The 22,033-nt window shown below is 37.0% G+C and overlaps 1 protein-coding gene and 1 long non-coding RNA gene across 2 annotated transcripts; both read right to left on the bottom strand.

Annotated features, from left to right (window-relative positions):
* Window positions 1–5,606: 5,606 nt before the first annotated feature.
* Window positions 5,607–7,443, bottom strand: LOC145092764 (uncharacterized). The gene is made up of 2 exons (XR_013702651.1): window positions 6,757–7,443; window positions 5,607–5,902 (listed from the first exon to the last, which is right to left on the bottom strand). It is a non-coding gene; the product is annotated as an uncharacterized LOC145092764 (long non-coding RNA).
* Window positions 7,444–8,858: 1,415 nt separating this feature from the next.
* LOC145092766 (uncharacterized) lies at window positions 8,859–12,331 on the bottom strand. The gene is made up of 2 exons (XM_079030745.1): window positions 9,440–12,331; window positions 8,859–9,280 (listed from the first exon to the last, which is right to left on the bottom strand). The coding sequence occupies exons 1-2, from the start codon at window positions 12,285–12,287 to the stop codon at window positions 8,964–8,966; spliced, it is 3,165 nt and encodes a 1,054-aa protein (XP_078886871.1). The 5' UTR covers window positions 12,288–12,331; the 3' UTR covers window positions 8,859–8,963.
* Window positions 12,332–22,033: the final 9,702 nt, after the last annotated feature.

The raw sequence follows: 22,033 nt of genomic DNA on the forward strand, positions 1-22,033 counted from the left end.
CCACAATGACCAATGCACTTTCCTCTACCCTCTGCGTTTCCTACAAATTGGTTTGTGGTATGTACTCTGTACACCAGCTATTGTGGAAGAAGAAGATGGCCAGCTATTGTGGAAGAAGAAGATGGCTAGGTGGAACAAGATGAAGCTTGAAGTGGTTTGTAGTTCGTGAGGAGTACTCCAGACAGCCTAAATGACATTTTGTTGTGTTTTGTTTTTTATAATGGAACGAAAGATAGGTTAGTTCCGTTTAGTTGATTTCCCTAAAAACAATTACATTTCACCATTTTACGAAACCCAAATTCCATTCCTTCACTTCATCCAACACGACCCTAGCCAACTAAACGTGCTACTCCTTCGTCGATGCTCACAAACATATTACTCTCCTCATCGATTTTCATAGCTCCCTGCCTACTTTTCATGCCACATACCACTTCCACATACCTCCACCTTCCTTCCAGCGGCATCAATTTCCAAGTACAAAAACACAAACCAAATCATTTGAATCCTTTATAGACGACACAAATTTGTTTTGAATCTATCAGAAATCGCTACGAAATCATTTGCTCGCTTTTTACCATCGAATTACAACACTCCATTTATGCTCAACTTATGTTCCTTTACACATGGTTGTTTTAAGAAAAGATTAATACATATTAACCATTAAATGAAATGCCTGAATGATTTTTTTTTTTTAATTAAATGTTGAGATTAGTTGTATGGTTTGTTCATAGTGTAGTGTTGTGATTTCATAGACTACTAGAAAACAAAGAATATTTTTAGGAAATAAGTACCATAACGGTATCCAAAAATATGTTTATTCACACAATACAATATGAAAAAAAAGTAATGGTTCCCATATGTCTGAGACAAACTTGGTCAAATGTTGTGTATTGTATTATATCAATAATCACGTACAAAGGAGTATATATAGATCATACAATTACACTTTGCATCCCTATAATGCTAAAGTATTTTATAATTGTCTAGTGGTCCCCCGCAAGCTAAGGCTAGGGAGTGACCTATAGCTTGGATCTTTACTCAGCAAACCGTTAGGATGGCAATGGCTTTATAAAAATATATGCAATGTGATCATGTGTGGAAATGAATTGTACTGAGAGTTTCTGTAGACCAACCTTTTCTCCGACAAAATGGAAATTAACCTCAACATGTTTCTTGCGAGCATGAAAGATTAGATTTGTTGATAAGTATGTAGCACCCAAATTATCACACCACAATACCGGGACAAATGTCATAGAAACTTTGAGCTCCTGGAGAAGAGCTTCAAGCCAAGTGAGTTCAGCTACAATGTCAGCTACGGCTTTGTACTTTGATTTTGTTGACGACCTAGAGATTGTTTTTTGGCCGACCAAGATATGAGATTGTTGCCAAGATAAATGGCATATCCCCCAGTGGATTGATGCTTATCCGGGCAACGAGCCCAGTTAGTATCTGAAAAAGCACTCAAGGAAGGAGCATGATAATCAGTGTATGCATGAAGGACAGACCCCGTATTCTGTTTGATGAGAACACCATAGTCGGATGTTCCTTGAAGATAATGAAGAATCCTTTTAACTGCAGACCAATGATTTGTAGTAGGAGAATGCATGAATTGGAAAACCTTGTTGACAATATTTAAATGGGTCATTGCATAAGGGATTGTCACCGAGGTACAAATTTATAGTGGAAGTAATCGGAGATGATACCGGTTTCGCATGAGATAGATTTACCCACTGAAGTAATTCTAAAATATATTTCTTTTGAGATTAAATAATGTCAGAGTTTTTGTGAACCACTTCAATGCCTAAAAAATTTGAAAGAGTTCCCAAATCTTGAATTGTAAAGGTTTGACTTAGCTTTTTAATGATATGACTGATGGTAGCAGATTTGTTACCGGTGAGTATAATATCATCAAAATAAACTAGCATATACAAGTTGGTGCCCTTAGATGAATAAAAGAAAAGAGAGGGGTCGGTCTTTGAGCAACGAAAGTCAAGAGCTTCTACATCCTTTGTTAATCGATGAAACCAATCACGGGGCACTTGTTTGAGTCCGTACAGAGATTTATGACGCAAGCATAGATGAATAAAAGAAAAGAGAGGGGTCGGTCTTTGAGCAACGAAAGCCGAGAGCTTGTACATCCTTTGTTAATCGATGAAACCACGCACGGGGCGCCTGTTTGAGCGCATATAGAGATTTATGAAGCAAGCATAGATGACGAGGTTTTAGGGGATCAATGAAACCAGGCGGCTGTCGTAAGTAAACAGTCTCTTGGAGTTTTGCATGCAAGAAGGCATCTTAAACATCCAATTGTCGTAGAGCCCATTTCTGTGTAACAACAAAGAGAAATCATTGTATGAATAGTAGTAGATTTTACAGCATGACTGAATGTTTCAGTGTAGTCAATACTTGATTGTCGATTGAACCCTTTTGCAACGAGACGTGCTTTGTACCAAGTGATTTTCCCGGTTTGATCCATTTTTAGTTTGTGCACCTATTTGCAATCAACTACATTCGTATCTGGAATAGGTGGAACAAGAGACCATTTTTTATTACGTATTAGCACATGATATTATTCATTCATGGAAACTTGCCATTTTGATGATTTGTTTGAATCGACAAAGGTTCTTGGTTCGAAAGTAGAGAAGTCGGTGTAGGTGGCGAAGGCATATGGGTCGAATGGAACTCGTGGTTTAGGATTTGGGCGAAGATTGGATGGTCGAACTCCAGGAGGCAGCTGATGATTATGAGAAGAAGTATCTGTGGAGGTAGCAAGTGGAGTTACATGTGATGTGGTATTAAGAGCAGTAGATGTAGATGGGCTGGTGGGTGGGGTGTCATTAGAAGAAGTTGGGTTGTTTGGTGTGGTGTCAGTTAAGGTTGTAGGGATAGTTTCGGATGGGTGTAGGATAACTGGATATGGGTCGGAAGGTGTAGGTGTCACAGATGGAGGATCGGTTTGTTGAAGGGGAAGTTTTGTTCAACAAAACGACCATGACGGGCAATGTACATGTGATCAGTAGTAAGATCGAGACACCGGTAACCATGATGATCGGGACTGTAACCGAGAAAGACACATGGAAGGGAACGAAAATCCATTTTGTGTTTTATATGCACGAATATGAGGATAACACAAACCACCAAAAACACACAAGAATGAAAAATCAAGTTTGTGAGAGAAGGAGTGGTCAAGAGCTAACATATTGGATGTGTTGCCGGATGGCATGTGATTGACTAGGTAAACAACAGTGTCATAAGAAAAGTGCCAAAAACGAGATGGAACACCGGATTGAGCAAGCAAAGCGAGTTATGTTTCCACAACATGTCGACAACGATGTTCAACAAAGCCATTTTGCTCGATCCTATGAGGACATGAACGTCTATGAGTAATGTTGAGTATAGAAAAGAAATTAGCAAGGTTTCAAAATTCTCCACCCCAATCAGTTTGGACAAATTTAAGTTTTGTGTTAAAATATCATTCAACCATAGCTACAAAGTGTTTAAAGTGAGCAAACACATCATATTTATGTTTTAAAGGGAAAACCCACATGTAACGAGTAAAATGATCAACACAAAGTAGGAAATAGTTATGTCCAACAGAGGAGGTAATGGGAGAAGGTCCCATACATCACAGAAAAATAAATCAAAAATGCAAGAACTTTTAAAATTCGATAAAGGCAAAGAAAGTTTAGAGGATTTTCCTACATGACATGCATTACAAGGAATACTTGACTTTTTGTGCAAAACTAGAAGAGAGTATTATGTTAACATGGAATGTAAAAGTTACGAATGAGGGTGACCAAGCCGTTAATGTCATGTGTGAACAGGAGCATGAACACCAGTGAAGACACTTCTAGAAATTGGTAGGAAGAATGGAAGATGAAGCGAGTAGAGCCTGTTCTTACGTGGACCTGTGAGGAGGATAGTGACCGACTTCTCATCCTTCATGGAGTGAAAAGTTTCATGAAATTCAAAGAAAACATTGTTATTATGACATAATTGGTTAACAAAAAGAAGATGTTTAATTTGTGGTACATGAAGAATATTGAGTAAAGAAAGAGTTTTGTTTGGAGAGTGAAGTTTAGTGGAAACGAAATGTAAAATGGGTAAATCCTTACCATTTCCAACATGGAGAAAATCTTCACCATAATATGGTTCAGACGCGCCGTTACTAGATGATTTTGGTGCTACATGGCTATTAGCTCCGGTGTCAAGGAGCCAGAAGGGGGATTGGGACCGGTAATCATCATGATTGACTGAAGATTGTTGTCTGTTTCGGATGGTTGCTGGGTCACGGTTCTGACAGTTAGATGGGATGTGACCAATGCCACATCTCTTGCAAGTTCCATACACAGTATTTTGATTGGATGCCCAATTAAATTGTCCTCTGTTGGTTAGGTTGTTTGGACTATGTCCAAACCCACAATTGTTGGTGGTGCAACCACAAGAACGGTTGTTTTGAGAGTAGGAAGTGAAGCAAGCTTATGACTGTTGAGTAAAAGGTTGTAGACTGAATCCGAGTTGTGAGGCAAGTTGATTAAGAGCTTGAACGATATCCTGTTGTGAAGACCCTGTTAGAAAAGACATGCCAATAGTATTAGTAGTAAAGGCCTGTGGTGATGGAACAACGGGAACAGATTGTTTGATCATGAAATCGTGATCTGAGAGTAGTCCATGTGACACATTAAAGGCAGTTGGAACCTGTCTAACAAGAAGAGTCGATTTCAAACTATTATATTCTTCATGAAGACCTGCAATTACAAGCATAACCAAATCTTTTTCTTTAAAAGCTTCACCAATGTTGGATAAAGCATCAGCATACTCTTTTTCCCTATCGAGATAGACTTCTTATGTTTCATCACCCTTCATTTGTATCTTCAATAACTGTGTTTTGAGAGTGTATTAACTGGAAGACGTGTGAGGAGAGTAGGCGCGTTCTAGAGAGAGCCAGACTTCACGTGATGTAGTAGTGCCTTGAACATGTGGGAAGGCAGCCTCTAAGATTGTAGAGATGATCAACATCCTGACATGGGCATCATTAGAAATCCAAATCGGATAGTTAGGGTTTGGCTAAGATTTTATGGTGGCTTCTTTTTCTGAAGTACCGGTATTTTCAATTGTTTCCGGTGGGCAAGGAATGGTACCATCGACATAACCAATGAGATTGTTTGTGACAAGAAAAGGATGAATCATGGTTTTCCAAAAACAATAGTTTGTAAGAGAGAGGATGAAACCGAATTGTGAGAATTGTCGGATGTTTTCTCAGGTGCAGTGAAGGCAGCGAATAGAGCCATTGTACAACCGAAGGTTTAGAAGAAGGATTAGAAGATGGTGGCCATTAGGGTTGCCGAGAATTATGCTTTGATACCAAGACAAACTTGGCCAAATATTGTGTATTGTATTATATCAATAATCACGTACCTAAGGAGTATATATAGATCATACAATTACACTATGCATCCCTATAATACTAAACTATTTTATAATTGTCTAATAGTCAGCTATCATTACCCTTTCAGATGAACCAGATTTGTCGGGGCTGGTCCATTAGTTTTTAATACCCAGGGCAAGATAAGAATTTCATGCCCTTTTATACGTACCACACAATAAGCAAAACGTATAAAGAATTTATAAAAAGATAAATGTGGTAAATTTTACAATAAAAAAAAATAACACAAGCAAAAACCTACAAAAATAACCTAAAATGATGTCTTCATACATTTTTTTACACAAAAACACCTCTTATTTTACTCTACGAATAGTCAATATTTTGTACTTTATGATGCCTGAAAAGCTAATCCTTCCAATCTTTCTTAAAGATACAATTTCAAGAGATTCAATTTTATAAAAACCACATTTCTTTATATTTTGACTACTTGTTTCTACTTTTCACGTGCCAAGAGACCTGAAAAATGAATCATAGAATCAAAAATAGTAATCTGTTTTTAAAATTACCATCAAATATTAACAATAAAATTAATTTATACCTTTTATTGCCTCTAGAAGTCCACATATTTAAAATAAACAAGAGCCAATTCATATCACAGAAACGAAAACACAAAAGTTTAGAAAGAACATTTACAAATTTATAGCAGAAGCAAACAATAGATAACAAATGGTCACAAATTGTACACGAAGGCTGAAGCAAACCATTTCAAAAATCAGATACAAATCAACAGATTTCAATCTCAAACTAAAGAGAAGTCAGATATAAAAATCCAATAGATCTTTCAGAAATTGACTCTTTTTTGCTGTAATAAAATAGAGAAAAAAATAAAATAGATAAGAATAAAGTAGATTTCTGAATCAAACCTAAATAAACAAAATTTGAACTAAAATAGAGAAAAATCGAGTCTAGTAAAACTTGAACAAGCCATTCATTACAACAACCAACAAGAATCAATTTTATTTCTGAAACAAAAAGCAAAAACACTAAAGATAAATCACTTCAAAAAACTAGAATGAGAACAAGAAAAGGAAATCGGAATAAGAGAAATTGAAGTCATCTAGATCAGAATCACACCCAAATAAGAGTCGTTGTATCATAACAATGTATCTTGGACCTAGAATGCTTGCAAGTTGAATCACGATCTTTAACCATAGAGAAATCAGAAATTAGAAAACATAACTTGAAAAATAAAGAAATTGGAATGTTTAGAAACTAGAAATCAGAGAAACAGAATAAGTTAAAGATTGAATTGAAACTTGGGAGCTATATATTATCGACTGAATATGAAAAATTCAGAAATCGATTCTTACTCTTTATTTATCAGAGACATAAGGTGATTCTAGGGCATCAAATTCTCCAATCGACAACAACATGTTTCAAAGCGCCGGACGTTTGGATTTTCTATACGCAATTGATGAACGCTCGATGATTGTCTGGCGCCTAAGGTTTTCTTGCCCTGCTTTCTCACGTCCTGACAGATCACAAGATATGGGGCTATTTTTTGGGCCACTTTATATGTAAAAGAACCATAGCTGGATGCCCCCATAAACTTCCTACACTGGGCCTAAGCCCAAGTTGCCTAGGTACTGGGCCGGGCCTGCGAGTGTCTGTCGTTATAACTAGTTAATCTTGCTATGATGTCATCAGAAAAGTTGCTCAACATTAGATATCATGTCTCTGGAAAATTATGATGTCTATCAACATTAATAGCCCTTGTTTTAGTTCTTTCTGGATTCCAGTAACAATAGTCACACATGACAAATGGTTTTCAAATTCTTCCATGATCGATTGAGGATCCATAAAACTACGGCTGCCATTTCGCTGCTCCCAGTAGACATGCAAGGGAGGTTCAGATGATGAAGCTTTTATACTTGCATTAATGAGTCTTGATTTGTTCTTTGTTAGGAATGTAACAAAATAAGATGATATATAGCACTTGTATGTCATATTTTTCAAGTAAATGTTTAAGATAAGAAAGACCCTGATTACTAACCTGCTTAAACATTAGGCCAATGGCAGGGAAGGGTGACTTGCAGTCACAAGAAGCTCACTAAATCCCTTTAAATAGATGTAAAGGAATGAACGTGAACCTTGATCAGTGCATTATGTATCATTTTACTTGTCAAGCTTCGAACATAAAAATTGAGTAAGAAGAGATGAAAACTACTCTATTTTATGTATCACAAAAAGAATCAAGCTTTGGCCTTCAAAAAAGAAAATGATAGTCACATTTCCGTGGTAATTATGGAGGACCTTCCTTTCCCTTTCGTCCTTGAGCTTAAATGTGTTGTTGATTTTGATCATCAATGTTATTTAAGTGTAATGAGATTACTTTGTGTTGACAAAAAATGATCTTGATAAATATTAAACAAGTAAGGAAGGTGTGGAGTACACACTTGTTTAAGTTTGATCAAGTTTCAAAGTACACTGTCATTTAGGGGCGAAGCCCCTAAACGAACGGGGGTCCGGGGGCAGCGCCCCTGGGAGCGGGGTCCAAGGGGCGGCAGCCCCTGGTGGGGTCCAAGGGGCAGAGCCCCTGGCTGGGATCGAGCTATGGTTATTTTACATATAAAGTGGCCCAAAATTTCTAACAAAATGGAACAGATAATTGACCATTGGTTTGACCCTTATCCATATATCCGTTTTATGACAGTTTTTATGGTTTTATGACAGTTTAAAACTGTCATATAACAGTTTTCAGACAAAGATATTAAAGTTGATTTTGGTCTCATTTTCTGGTACATACGAAAATATCATCAAACATTCTCGGTTCTTGTCTCTCTGAGTCTTATCCAGTTGAAGATTTAGGAATACCACCAAATACTTCGATTTGAAAGTGATAATCACAATTCTCAGAATTTCCAAGCCTTTCTACACCCAAATTTCTAACAAAATGGAACAGAGGATTTGGTATCTGCTACCCTCTTTGTTAGAAGTCAATGAATGCTACCCCCATGTTATGCCATATAAAGTCAATTAATCCTCCCTAACCCCAGCAGGGGGTGTATAGCATCCATATCATGAAATTAGTTGTAGCCACTTGGCTAAAATCTTTGGCCTCCCTCTCGATATTGAATTTGATGTTATGGAGGTTGGTGGAAGGGTGATATATTATTAAAAAGGATAACAAACAACTGTCATATTTAACCCTTGAGTCGGAGACCAAAGTAAATATGACAAAGACACGACACTTTTAAATATTTTAATTTTAGATTCTGTTCATCCGATGACAGGAAAAATGTTTTACATTTATGGCAATGGTAATTTGCATATGCTGATTTTAATCATGTTTGTTAGGGTTAACTAATGACTTGTCGATCTCTTTGTAGAAACCTTGTATATTACTTTTCCACTTCAATATTTCACCTGGAAATAAAGGCAAAACTTGTGTAGCTAACACTTTTTTCCAGTATTGAGTAGAAGGATTGCAATCGTCCTTGGCATTCAATTGTATACATATAGTCAGGAGCATCATAAGACACTACAGAAAAATTAAGAACATCGAATGTACACTTTATCAAGCCGAAGATGTCAATTCATAGCAGATTCTAATTAACAGATTTGAAACTTGGTGCATTGTTGGCCTTTCATGTGGATTTGAGTTCAAACATGTTCTTGTGAGAGTCAGCACCGACTTAACTTGTTTCTCAATTTGGGATGACGGAGGAGGTATCCGGCTATCTCCCACATTTGCTAACACCAAATAATCAACAGACAATGTTGGTAAAGATGTTATCAGTTCTCCAGGATGCTTTCCCATCACCACTTCTAGTGCAACAACTCCAAAGCTATACACATCACATTTCTCGGATGCCACCATTGTATAAGCAAGCTCTACATCCCAAGAAACATAAGATAAAAACAAAAAAGCTATATCAACCTCACAAGATTCTAACATAGATACTTATATATATATATATATATATATATATATATATATATATATTACAAAACTTAAGAAGATATAGAACTAAAATCACAAGATTACGTTACCTGGCGCGATATATCCATAGGTTCCTGCAATTGTCGTCCAGTTTGATGAGTCTAGCTTTAAAAGCTTGGACGTGCCGAAATCAGATATATGTGCCTCATAATCAGAATCGAGAAGAATGTTGGCAATGGAAATATCTCTATGAATTATAGGAGGCGAGCAATCATGATGCATATAGGCCAAACCATTAGCTACACCCTTTACAATATTTACCCTTTTCAACCAATCCAATTCTTTTGCTAAGACATCACTTCTTAAGATTGATCCAACGCTTCCCTTTTCAAGGTATTCATAAATCAAAAATGAGTGGCGGGCATGGGAGCAATATCCATAGAGTTTGACTATGTTTCGATGCCTTATGTTTGTTAATGCTTGTACCTCATTAAGGAATCCATTATGATCAACATTCTCAGATGATGAGTGAAGTTTCTTGACAGCTACCACATTGTTAGGTTGTAGCTCGGCCTTGTACACAGTCCCATATCCTCCGGTCCCAATTGAGTATGCTTCATCAAAATCATCCGTTACTTTCACAATGTCATCATACGCTACTCCTCCATCAAAACTTATCATGGAGAAATAATCACCACCTTCTTTGTCCAAAGGTTTCGGTGGAGAATGTTTCTTTTCTTTTCGATAAGCAATGAGGCCACACATGAATAAACCAAGTAAAATTGCCCCAATAGGAGGGAGCATAATTACAAGGATGAGTTGTTGATGAAAGGGATCATTTTTCTTCTTCATAATTTGACTTGCACAAAGTTCCACTCCCGTAACATTTCCACACAAACCTGGATTGCCTTCTAGGGACGCATTCACAAAGTTGGCGCTAGCGGGAACCGGACCTGAGAGCTCATTGTAAGAAAGGTTGATATCAATCCCAAGAGGCAAACTTGTAAAAGCTTCAAGAATAGAACCAGATAGTCTATTGTGAGAAAGATCCAATTTTTGTACATTTTGCAAACTTTGAACTTCAGATGGTATATCTTTTGTGAGAAAATTCTGAGATAAATCAAGTTCCGTAAGTTGAACTAATTTACCAATCTCACCTGGAATTTTCTCACTAAGCTGGTTATTACTAAGATTCAAGTGATGGATGTGTGCCCAATTACGAATGCTTTTGGGTATCGACCCATTCAATCTATTTGTGGATAGATCTAGTTCAAGGAGTTCACGGAAAGACCCGAGCTCCAGAGGTATATTACCTGACAGTTGGTTATCAGAAATGTACAAATATAACATACTTTTCATCTTCTCAAATGCTTTTGGGATCTCACCAACCAAATTATTTGAAGACAGATTAAGCCTTCGTAGTTGAGTTGAATTTGTAAACTCGGAAGGAATAGAACCACTAAGTTGATTGTGGTTCGCCGTAAGCTGAGTGAGGGACTTCATATTTCCAAGTTCAACAGGAATTGGACCAGATAATTTATTCTCGTGGAGATACATAGTCTGTAGGTTGCTCATGTTTGCTAGTGATGATGGAATAGAACCACTAAGTTGATTGCCACTCACCACCAATTCTTCAAGAGACTTCAAATTCCCAAATTCAATAGGAATGGGACCTGATAACTTATTGTATTTGACATACAGATATTGTAGGTTGCTCAGGTTTGCTAGCAATGAAGGAATAGAGCCAGTCAGATCATTGTCGCTCAATATAAGATCAGTGAGAGACTTCAAATTCCCAAGTTCAATAGGAATGATACCCGATAATTTATTCCCTTTAAGGTACAATGTCTGTAGCTTGCTTAAGTTTGTTAGTGATGATGGAATAGAACCACTAAGTTGATTTTTGCCAACCTGAAGATCAACGAGAGACTTCAAATTCCCAAGTTCAATAGGAATGGGACCAGATAATCTATTCTCATGGATGCGTAGAGACTGTAGGTTGCTCAGGTTTCCTAGTGATGAAGGAATGGAACCACTAAGTTGATTGTATCCCATCTGAAAATCAATGAGAGACTTCAAATTCCCTAGTTGAATAGGAATGGGACCAGAGAGTTGATTTTTATACAAAAAAAGAATATTCAGAGATGTCAAATCACCCAATGATGAAGGAATAGAACCACTAAGTTGATTTTTGTATACCACAAGATGAGTGAGAGACTTCAAATTCCCAAGTTCAATAGGAATGGGACCAGATAATCTATTCTCATAGAGGTATAGAGACTGTAGGTTGCTGAGGTTTCCTAGTGATGAAGGAATAGAACCACTAAGTTGATTTTTGTATACCGCAAGATGAGTGAGAGACTTCAAATTGCCAAGTTCAATAGGAATGGGACCAGATAGAAGATTTTCGTACAAATAAAGGGTATTCAAAGATGTCAAATCACCTAATGATGAAGGAATTGAGCTAGATATATTGTTCGAGTCTAGGTACAAGTTGGTCAGCTGGTGCAGGTTTCCTATTTCAGGTGGAATTACTCCAGAAAACATATTCAATGAAAAATCAAGATATACAAGTTTGGACAAGATTCTGATTTCTGGTGGGATGGTGCCAAAGAAGTTATTCTCATAGAGATCAAAATGCGTAAGATTGTGTAGCAAATAGAATGGAAATTGGTGGAGTGTACCTTTTAAGCCCGATGAACTGAGGTTCAACCTCTGAATGCTCCCAACAGCATTGCAACCTACTCCAAACCAAGAAGTGCATGGAAATGATGTCATGGAGTTCATAGGGAATGGAATCCATGAAGAGAGCAAGGAGTTGTGTGGAATTTCAAGGTTTTCTTTCCATTTGAGAAGACCATTGGCTTCCTCCAAAGTAGCAGAAGCAAAATTCGGTATGAGGGAGAGTGTGATGATTAGTAGAGTTACAGAGAAAAACAAGAAGTTTGAAGACAACATTATTTGCTTTGCTGTGTTACTTTTACTAAAAGAGGATGGTTTACATATCCTAATTTATACTTGAGCTACCTTTTTCTCTTGTTTTCTTTTTCACATACTCGAAAAGGAAAATTGGGCAATGTCATATTTTTCAACAAAGGAAAGTATTGTTTGCCGCCAGTGTCATACTTTTCCACAAAGGAGTGTATTGTTAGAAGTCAGTGACATATTTTTCCACAAAGGAGTGCTTGACAATTTGGATTGTATATTTCATGAATTGTATATTACATGACATTAATCTTTTTTCATTGAACAATGAAATTCTTTGTAACCCGAAATATATCAAGGCGCCAGGATTATAAAAAGACAACATGAGTTATTACATGTTATTGTTGTATTTAACAGTGTAATAATTCAACTTATATAACTTGATTATCTAGACGTATTTATTTTTGTTTTTCAGTTAATGCTTTAATAGATGTTTCACTAAAAGTGTGTTTTACTTCATAATCAATTCTGTAAATGATGACTGATTATTATATAGATGATTGTCACATCAAATTAACTGTGTCAATGAGTCAATGGAGATGGGGACGTAAGTGCCCTTTAAAAGAATCTTAAAAACAAATGAACAAGGTAAAATAATCTTTTCCCATTTTCCTTGAAAGTGTGAATAAGCGACAAGAAGATAAATATGAAGATAATTAAATGAAAGCTGATGGTTCTTATTGATTCATGCATTTATTGCATCTGTTCATCCTTTAAACGTCTCATACTTGCACAAACTTAAAAATGAAGATAATTAAATAAAATATGAAATACAATTATATTATTGTTTTTTTCTCATCTTTTCCACAACTGATTAGTTTACGCAAATCTTTAGAATTCCTCTGCACATCACATTTCTTGATCAATTCTTTTTCTTAGTGTCCTTATCTTCACATTTTAGTGACAAAACAGATTTTTTGATGGAAATAGGAGTGCACTATAACTACAATCAAATTGTTAGACATATTTAATTTTGTTTTCCAAGTGATTCTAAATAAAGTTTCATTCTAAAAACAAATGTACCCACCAAATTGATAAAATTGTGTATAGTTGTTTTCTGAAATCAAATGGGACTCATTATTGTTTTAAATTACAGACCAAAGTCATTTCTGAAAATCTCTCTCTCTCTCTCTCTCTCTCTCTCTCTCTCTCTCTCTCTCTATATATATATATATATATATATATATATATATATATATATATATATATATATATATATATATATATATGACGGAAAAGACAAAATTTTCAATCTTTTAATAGCTACCCTTTTCATTTGAAAAAGACAAAATTTTACTTCAAAATTAATGTTCTGGGGTCCAATCTAAGTTAGTGGATCAATGGAGAAGACTTTTTATGGTCCTTCAAAAGAATCTAAAATAAATGAACCAACCTTGTATATTAACTCAACAAGGGAAAAGCAGATCATTTAGAAATTGGCTGTGATTATCATTTGGGTTATTTCATAAGAAAGCAAAAAATGACGAAAAGAAAAAAGTGAACAACGCCCACTCACCAACTAATATTTTTAACTTTTATTATAAAATGCCATCTATTCTGGGAATAAAAATAGAACAAAATTGTAAAAATGGTCTTTGTGGTATAAATTTTTTTAGGGTTTTAGTTCAAATCCAGACTTATTTGGATTAGTGGTCCTTTTGAACTAGTTTTGTTCCCGATTTGGTCCATCGATAAATTGAAATGACTTTAATACCCTTGGGTTATTAATTTTCTATTTTTAAATTCAGTTTTTTAATGTTTAACAATTATTTATTCATTTTAATAATTAAAAAAATGAGAGAATCTCTCTCTCTCTCTCTCTCTCTCCCATCTTCTTCCTTCTTCCACCTTCATCCTTTTCTATTTTTCTTTTAACAGACCTTGTTTCAGCAAAAAGAAACTCAAGATTGATGATTTTTTATCAGACCCATTCCCACCTCTCTATCAATTTATGAGTTTTAATTTCTTGGTGGGTGGTTAGCTTCTGAGAAATATTGGTTGTGCTTTTCTGAATGCTTTTGTGTGTACCTACATATGTGTATTTGTCTCCGATTTGGCCCTCTCATCCCCGATTTCGTTCCAGGTACATTGGATGAACTTTAATTTGTTGGTTTGAAGTTGTTTTTGTATATAATGTTGTTTATTGGAAAAACTTGGTAGTGATTCCAACAACTGTCAAATGGTGGAGCTTGTGAAAGACCTAAGAGTCGACATAAATGAAGGAGTGGCAACTACTGTGATTTACCTCAATGGAAAGAAGGAAGGAAGTCGAAGCAATGGGTCACAACATGGGAGTGCGGAGTGGGCTGAGAACGACGGTGGCAACCGTTAGTGCTCGCTCCGGCGACTCCCACTGCTTCTGTTTATTTCATATGGAGAGGTCGATGTGTGAGAGACGAGGGAGGAAGGAGTAAGGATCGGAGATGTTTGGAGGATGTTTGGGGGGTGTTGTACTCGACAAAATAAACATGGTGGTGGTGGGTTTTTAGTACCATGGCAGCGGAGAGTGACGGAGGGAGCTGCTCTGGTGGCCGACATCGGTGGTTCTTGGTTGTAAGTGAAGAAGAAGGAAGGGGAAGGTTGGTCTGGTGAACTATGAGAGAGAGAGAGAGTGAGAGAGAGAGAGAGATTTGGGACATCTTATTTTTTTGTTTAAATAAATAAATTATTATTAGATTTAAGAAAAATGAAAGAAGACTAGAAAATAAATAGAAAATAAATACCCCAATGGACCAAATTCGCAACGAAACTAGCTTAAAAAGACCACTAATCCAAAAAAATCAAAGTTTGGACTAAAACCTTAAAAAAATGCATACCACAAGGACCATTTTTGCAATTTTGTCTAAAAATAGAATAGTGAATCAAACTTTTCATAAAATGGCTTTTTGATGCATATATTGTGAAAATGATGCAACTTCTATTTTTTTAGGATTTTTCTAACGACAAAAGTTGTAGAGAGAGAAACAAAACAAGTTCTAATGATATCAACTCTTGGGGATCCATTTATCTCATTTAAACTCACATGATGTCCATTAAGTCGTAACAATCATGAATCTCTTAAATCATCATATATAAACATTTAAACTCACATCATGTCAATTGAGTCGTAACTAGGCCTGGCAATCAGGTTGGGTTCAGGTTGGCGGGTCAAAAAGCATAAACTCAATCCAACCCATATAATATATAGGTTAGCAGGATGGTGGGTCATAGGTTGGTGGGTTGGAAACCTCAACCCAACGCAACCCATATAACCCGTTTTAGTATATGGGTTTACGGGTTCACAAGTTAGTGGGTCGAAGTCAACCCATATAACCCGTTTAATAAATAAGCAACGCATTAAAAATGAGATTATTTCAACATAAAGTCATAAAGTGATTAAAACAATTAACATCAAAAAAGAGGTTTTCAGCATAAATTCATAAAGTCATTAACATCCAAATAAAATTGAAAATTGAAAACATTCATACAAAGCGGATGTGTTCTTTGTCCATGACTTGTGAGTATCTAAAAATGACGATATGTGTTTTTTACTTTTTTTATTAGGGCACCACAAACGTAAGTGATCAAAGTTATTGTCTCAGTCAAAAATAAATCACACACACAGTCGATAGCTAGGGTAAGTAAGGGTCGAATCTACAAGGAGATTATGGTCAAACCTTGTGTTAAAAATAGTCATAAAGAAAGAACTAATGCTTGTAATTGTTACAAAATCAAATTAAACTAAAGCTAAACTAAACAGCTAGAAACTTTATATTGCAAAAGGTTGTTAAAACAAATATTATGAATAAGAAAATATGGTACTTCTGGTTCAATTGTTCAGATGGTTGGACAAATACATTTTTCTTCCCTTATATTCCAATTTAATTACCTAGACATAATTAAGGTTCACTCACATGGAATAAATAATTTTGGGCACACATAATATTGGTTCAACTAATTGTCTTACTCCTTATGTCTAATTGGATTAGGAACAATTAGTGGTTTGGCGATAATGTGTCTTACGATTACCTATTACAATGTTAAACATATAATAATACAAGTTTGAAATAGTGTATGTGGATTCAACCGATCATCTTGGTTCCTAAACTACTTGAATTCAAAATGACTAGTGAATTAACAATACACTATCTTAGTTGCAATATCACACAATAAGAAAATCCAACTTTAATTACTATAAATAAAAATCAGAACTTTAAGCATGAAACAATAACTAAATTTAACTAGAATAAAAGTAATAATTAAAACATGTTCATCCTAGCATCCTACAACATTCCCGGAAGTAACCTAGGTGATTTAGCCTTCCATACGATTAACAAAACACACAACTTCAATAAAAACAATGGAATTTATAGTAAAACTCACAGACCAACTTGAAATCATAAAACCAATAAAGTTTAATGATCAATCAACTTTGGAACGATGAAACCTTAGGGATGAAGTAATCAAATCTGGAGCTTGATGGAATTGATGTAGATCCGCCGGTTGAACGATCTTCAAACGTTGAAGGATAGCGAATTTGATGGTTTCGCACCTTTGATTCGGAAATTGATGATTAGGAACGTGTTTGGAGAAGGTTTGAGTGTGTTTGGAAGCCTCCAAAACTGTGGAAATCCCAAGAGAGAAGTCCTCCATTGATTAGGGTTAAATCTCCTTTAAATAGGTGCTGAAAAATATATTTTATGATCAATTTTCCACGTCGACATCCTTGTAGGCATCTTAGACATTGTGTCAGACGTCTAGGCGTCCTTCGGGACATTTTAGATGTCTTCTGTCGTACTTGATTTTCACTTGAAAATGGCCTAAAATGGATAGACGACCTAGGAGGCATCTTTGCCGCCTAATCCACGTCCTTCATCTTCCGAGCATGTTCTGGTGATTAAAACCGTAGAATCAATAAAAGCAAAAAAGATGAAAGTTGTGGTAAATTGTTTTTAGTTTTCGAAACTTCTTGAATCAAGTCAATCGGAGCTCCAGCGCTTGAGATATGACCAAAATAGTGAAGAGTGGTCAGTTTTCCCAGTGACATTTTCCTTCATTAATTTAACAATTCATCTCCTTGTTTGTTAGCCTCCCTTTTGCACATTTTGTTGCAGGTACCACCCACTTTTAGTCATATAGAATTACCTGCACATAATGTTCAAAATTTCATCAAAGTAGTGTCATTCTTGGGAAAAAAAAGTACTAAGTCAAATCAGACAAGAAATAGTAATGTATTTTTGTTGGTTTATCAAAATCATCATTTTATACTTCCTACATATATTTTCTTATTTTCAGTCTTATTTACAAATTATGCCATTTGTTACCCCTATACCAACAGTAAAAAAATAAGAAAAGTAAGAATAAAAAAAATACCAAATCAAATCATGCAATAAATAGCAATCTACTTTGATTCGTTTGTCAAAAATCATCATTTTATATTTCTTACATGTATTTTATTATTTCAACATTATTTCCATTTTATCCCATTTGTTCCCCTATGCTCATTTGTTGCCGGATACCAATAGTATATTTGTAAATTAATAAAAAAAATGTTGCAAATATTTTATTAGTCATTGAGATTTCAAATTATGAATGAATATTTTTCTCTCTACCGTGGAATGAAAATGAAGACTGATTGAGATAGTGAAGTTGAAGATTTGTTGGGGTGATAAGTTACAATGAAAAAAGTGATATTTTAGTCGACAAAACATTTTTTCTTCCCAAAAATCATGCATCAAAAGTAAGAGTTTAATAACAATAAATATTTTTTTACAACCTATGCTCTTGTCTTGTGAGTGCGTCACAACTTCCACTTATTTAATATAAAAAACCTCCAAAACTGATAATATGTTGCATTATACAAACTCATGACTTTTATAAAATATGAGGATTTACATGTGTAATTATATAATTACAGATTACAAAGTTATTAAAAAGATATAAAATTATAATTCATAAGTTTTTTTAAATTAATGGTATATTATTTTATTATATAATCAAATTTTTTTAATTCTATTTTAAATTAACACCCGTGGGTTCTACGGGTTTTAACCGAGTATATATATATATATATATATATATATATATATATATATATATATATATATGGGAAAACCTCACAAAAACCCTATGTATTATACACTAACGCTTAAAAAAACCCTTATATTATCAATTGGTACCATTTAACCATTATTATTTCAGAAATCGTGTAATCTATCTCATTTATCCGATAACCCTATGTTACCCGTTCTTATTAGTCTACGTGGATTACCTTTATTCTCTTTTAACTTGATATCGGTCATTCTGTAAAAACCGAAAGGGAAAGCTACGTACAGGAGGGAAAGCTTCTTGGAAGTGGCGGGAAACTTGCTGCTCAATCACACGAAAAAAGGTAATCTATCATTCTTCTATTTCGTTTAATCAGAACATCAACCCGTCTTTTACCTCTAGTTCTTATTTTTGTTGTTTCCATTGATTCTTCAAGGAAGCTTTAACCAAAAACCATGACTTCAATTTCAAATGTATTATGTGAAGTTTATACGGAGGGTGTGAATGGAACAAACGAAGAACCTGATGAAGAAAAATATGTTCCTTCTTCAATGGACAAAACAATATGGGATCCTTTTTTGAATGACTTGGTACAGGGTGAAGTGGAGTTCCCTGAAAAATCATCTGATGATGCTGAATTGACCCATTCAGATGAAGAATATGACGAAGGAGAGCATAAAGATCAAGAAATTAGAGGCCAATTTCTTGTACACAACCCTAGGATCCCTTGTGTAACACTCTAAAAATTTCAAACAATTTAAACTTTTCCAAAAACAACCCGGTTTCATAAAGTCATTACAAAAAGGTTTTCAATACAATTATTATCAGAGTCTTCCCAGAACCACATCGTAAAACATAATCATGAGGAGCGGTACGATCACGCCTTTGCCTTGCCACGGTCCCCTGAAGAACCTGAAAAACATTAAACCACAACTGTAAGCCCGAAAGCTTAGTGAGATACCCCCAAAATACCAACCACATATACCATACATGTACAAAATGCCATATCATAACAGAACACAGAACAGCCATGCACTCTGGGTCTACTGTGTGACTGGTCCGCCCTACCGGGCCTTCAGTCCACCTGGTCCACCCTCCAAGTCCATCCATATCCTTCGAGTCTGCAGTGTGGTTGGTCCGCCCGCACCGGGCCTTCAACCCACCTGGTCCACTCTCTGAGTCTACAGTATGACTGGTCCGCCCACACCGGGCCTTCAGTCGGCCTGGACCACTCTCAGAGCCTGGTCCGCCCTCGCGGGGACTACAGCCTATCTGGACCCCTCGCTGGGCCTTCGGAATAACCGGTCCGCCCTGGGTATGTTGGCCTATAGCACAAACCAGGACCCGCCTCAACCCAACCCCAGTCCAACAACCATGAGAACATAAACATTCAATCATATAACAATTCACATCCAATCAAACCGATCTAGCAGATCATATAGCATAACATCATCCTAACCAGGATACTGACCTAACCGGTCACTAGCATAGCATCATGCTATATACCAGGATAACGACCTTAACCAGGTCTCTAACATATACCATCCTAACTACCCGGATGCAAACATACCAAAGCAATATCATAACAACGATACCCGGATTACAATCCGATAAAGGGCCGACCTTGGTGCCTTAGACCCTGTTGATATAGTGAGGATAACTCACCTTGCAACTGCCGACTGAAAAGATAAGACCGAGATGCTCTGATCACTGACACAATCTCCACCACTGGCCAACACCAACACTAAACTCAAAACAAAAGCCAACAATTACTAAAATGCCCCTCGAATTCAACTGGTCAACCCTTGGTCAAAGTCAAAGTCAACCTCCTGACTGACTCTACTCGCCGAGTCAACCCGATGACTCGTTGAGTACCCAAGCTCAGAACTTCCCCAATCCGTGACTCAACTCGCCGAGTCACCCCGAGACTCGTTGAGTCCACCAACTCTGAGTCCCCTCGCATTCAACTCACTGAGTCCTCCCCTGACTCATCGATTCACGGCTCAACCATAAGAAGGTTAGGACCTCACGACCAGACTCGCAGAGTCCAAGAACAGACTAGCCGAGTCCAAGGCTATCTGCAACCAACTCGCCGAGTTGTTCTTCCAACTCGTCGAGTTCCTGCCCATCTTCAAGCAACTCGCCGAGTACACCCTTGTGACTCGCCGAGTACCCCTAGATCTTAATCCATACAGAAGCTTTCCAGGCCATGCAGATGATTCAAACCATAGATCTACTCTTCTAAAACCCATCCATCACGTAAAGTGGCAAACTTTACGTGAATCCAAAGAGATCTAAGCATATAACACTCTAGGGTTAGGGTTTGGGACAAGATGGCTTCACCAATCACTCAAGAACAGGGACTTTAATGCGCTTTAGACCTTCTCCATTTCAAATCTGAGGTGGCAACCTCAGATCTAACCTCCAAACTCAAAACACCACATGCTATCTTTTCCAAAAACTCCAAAATGAAGAATAACAGCCCAAGCAATGAAATAATACCTCAAAGGAAAGCTCCAACAGAAGAGAAATCCAAGTCCTTGCAAGGCCCCTTGCTCCAAACCTCTTAGTTTTCCAAAATCTCTTCTCCAAGGTTCAAAAGCTCTTAAACCACTCACAAACGCGCCTTAGGGTTTTCTGGACTTCAAAAGAGGGTAAAGAGGCTGGGGAGAGGGTATAATGTCGTTTATATAGGGCTCATCCTCCGAAATTAGTGTTTTCTCTACTCAGCAACAACTCGCCGAGTCCAGCCGCCGACTCGCCGAGTTGCTCTTTCACATTTACACTTTGAACCCTGAACTTGTACTCCTGAACTCGGGATGTTACAATTCTCCCCCACTTAAATTAGGCTTCGCCCTCGAAGCCTGCGGCAACACAACTTTAGAACTACTCTCGCAATGCACCTCCTGGCATTAACCAGACCAGGTTCCTCAAAACACAACCATCAAAACCCAAAACCCAACTTTCCCTCTTGCGGTGTCCTAACCACCGCTTCAAGCCGGCCACCGGCCTCATCCTTTGATAACCACACTTATCAACCGAGTACTACTCCATGATACTTCACTCGTTCCAGATCACAACATTCACTTGACTCATACGAGCTAGAAATAACCTTGAACCACCGGAATCCCGATCTGAGCCCAACTTTATCCACTCCATGCTAACAGGATGACACATCCTTCAGCTTCAGAGCAACTCCCATGAGTTCTCCTCCGCAATCACATACACATGCTAAACTGGCTCTAGCATCCTCGGGTTGGGAAGACCCGACACACTGACGACACCTCCAAACATCCCCCAGGATGAATTACTACTACATACACAATTCCTTGATCAAGATCAAGTTGGGAATCCAAGACTCCATCCCTGCATCCCTTCCGAGCCTCTTGGCTCTACACCCTCGGAATTCCTTCCGTGACCTCAGCAGACATCCAATCCGGATGTGATTCCATACCTTCTGATGCTATCACATCGCCACATACTCATTCCATATCCTCATACAGATCTATCAACACATGCAGAGTCTTCAGCATGACTGGACCGCCTTACCAAGCCTTCAGCCTATCTGGACCACTCTCAGAACCTTCAACAGGTCTGGACCGCCCTCCAGGGCCTTCAACCTGTCTGGACCGTTCTCCGAGCCTTCGCCCTGACTGGTACGCCCACCGGCCTTCAGTCTATCCGGACCGCTC

This window comes from Lactuca serriola, chromosome 3, assembly GCF_051521515.1.
Source record: "Lactuca serriola cultivar US96UC23 chromosome 3, Lser_US96UC23_V15, whole genome shotgun sequence".
In the NCBI taxonomy this organism is placed as follows: Eukaryota; Viridiplantae; Streptophyta; class Magnoliopsida; order Asterales; family Asteraceae; genus Lactuca; species Lactuca serriola.

Bases quoted from the DNA above. Each gene is read 5' to 3' on its own strand.
- LOC145092766 (XM_079030745.1), bottom strand. From the start codon at position 12,287: ATGTTGTCTTCAAACTTCTTGTTTTTCTCTGTAACTCTACTAATCATC. The intron at 9,281-9,439 runs GTAACGTAATCT...CTTGGGATGTAG, and splicing joins CTATGGATATATCGCGCCAG to AGCTTGCTTATACAATGGTG.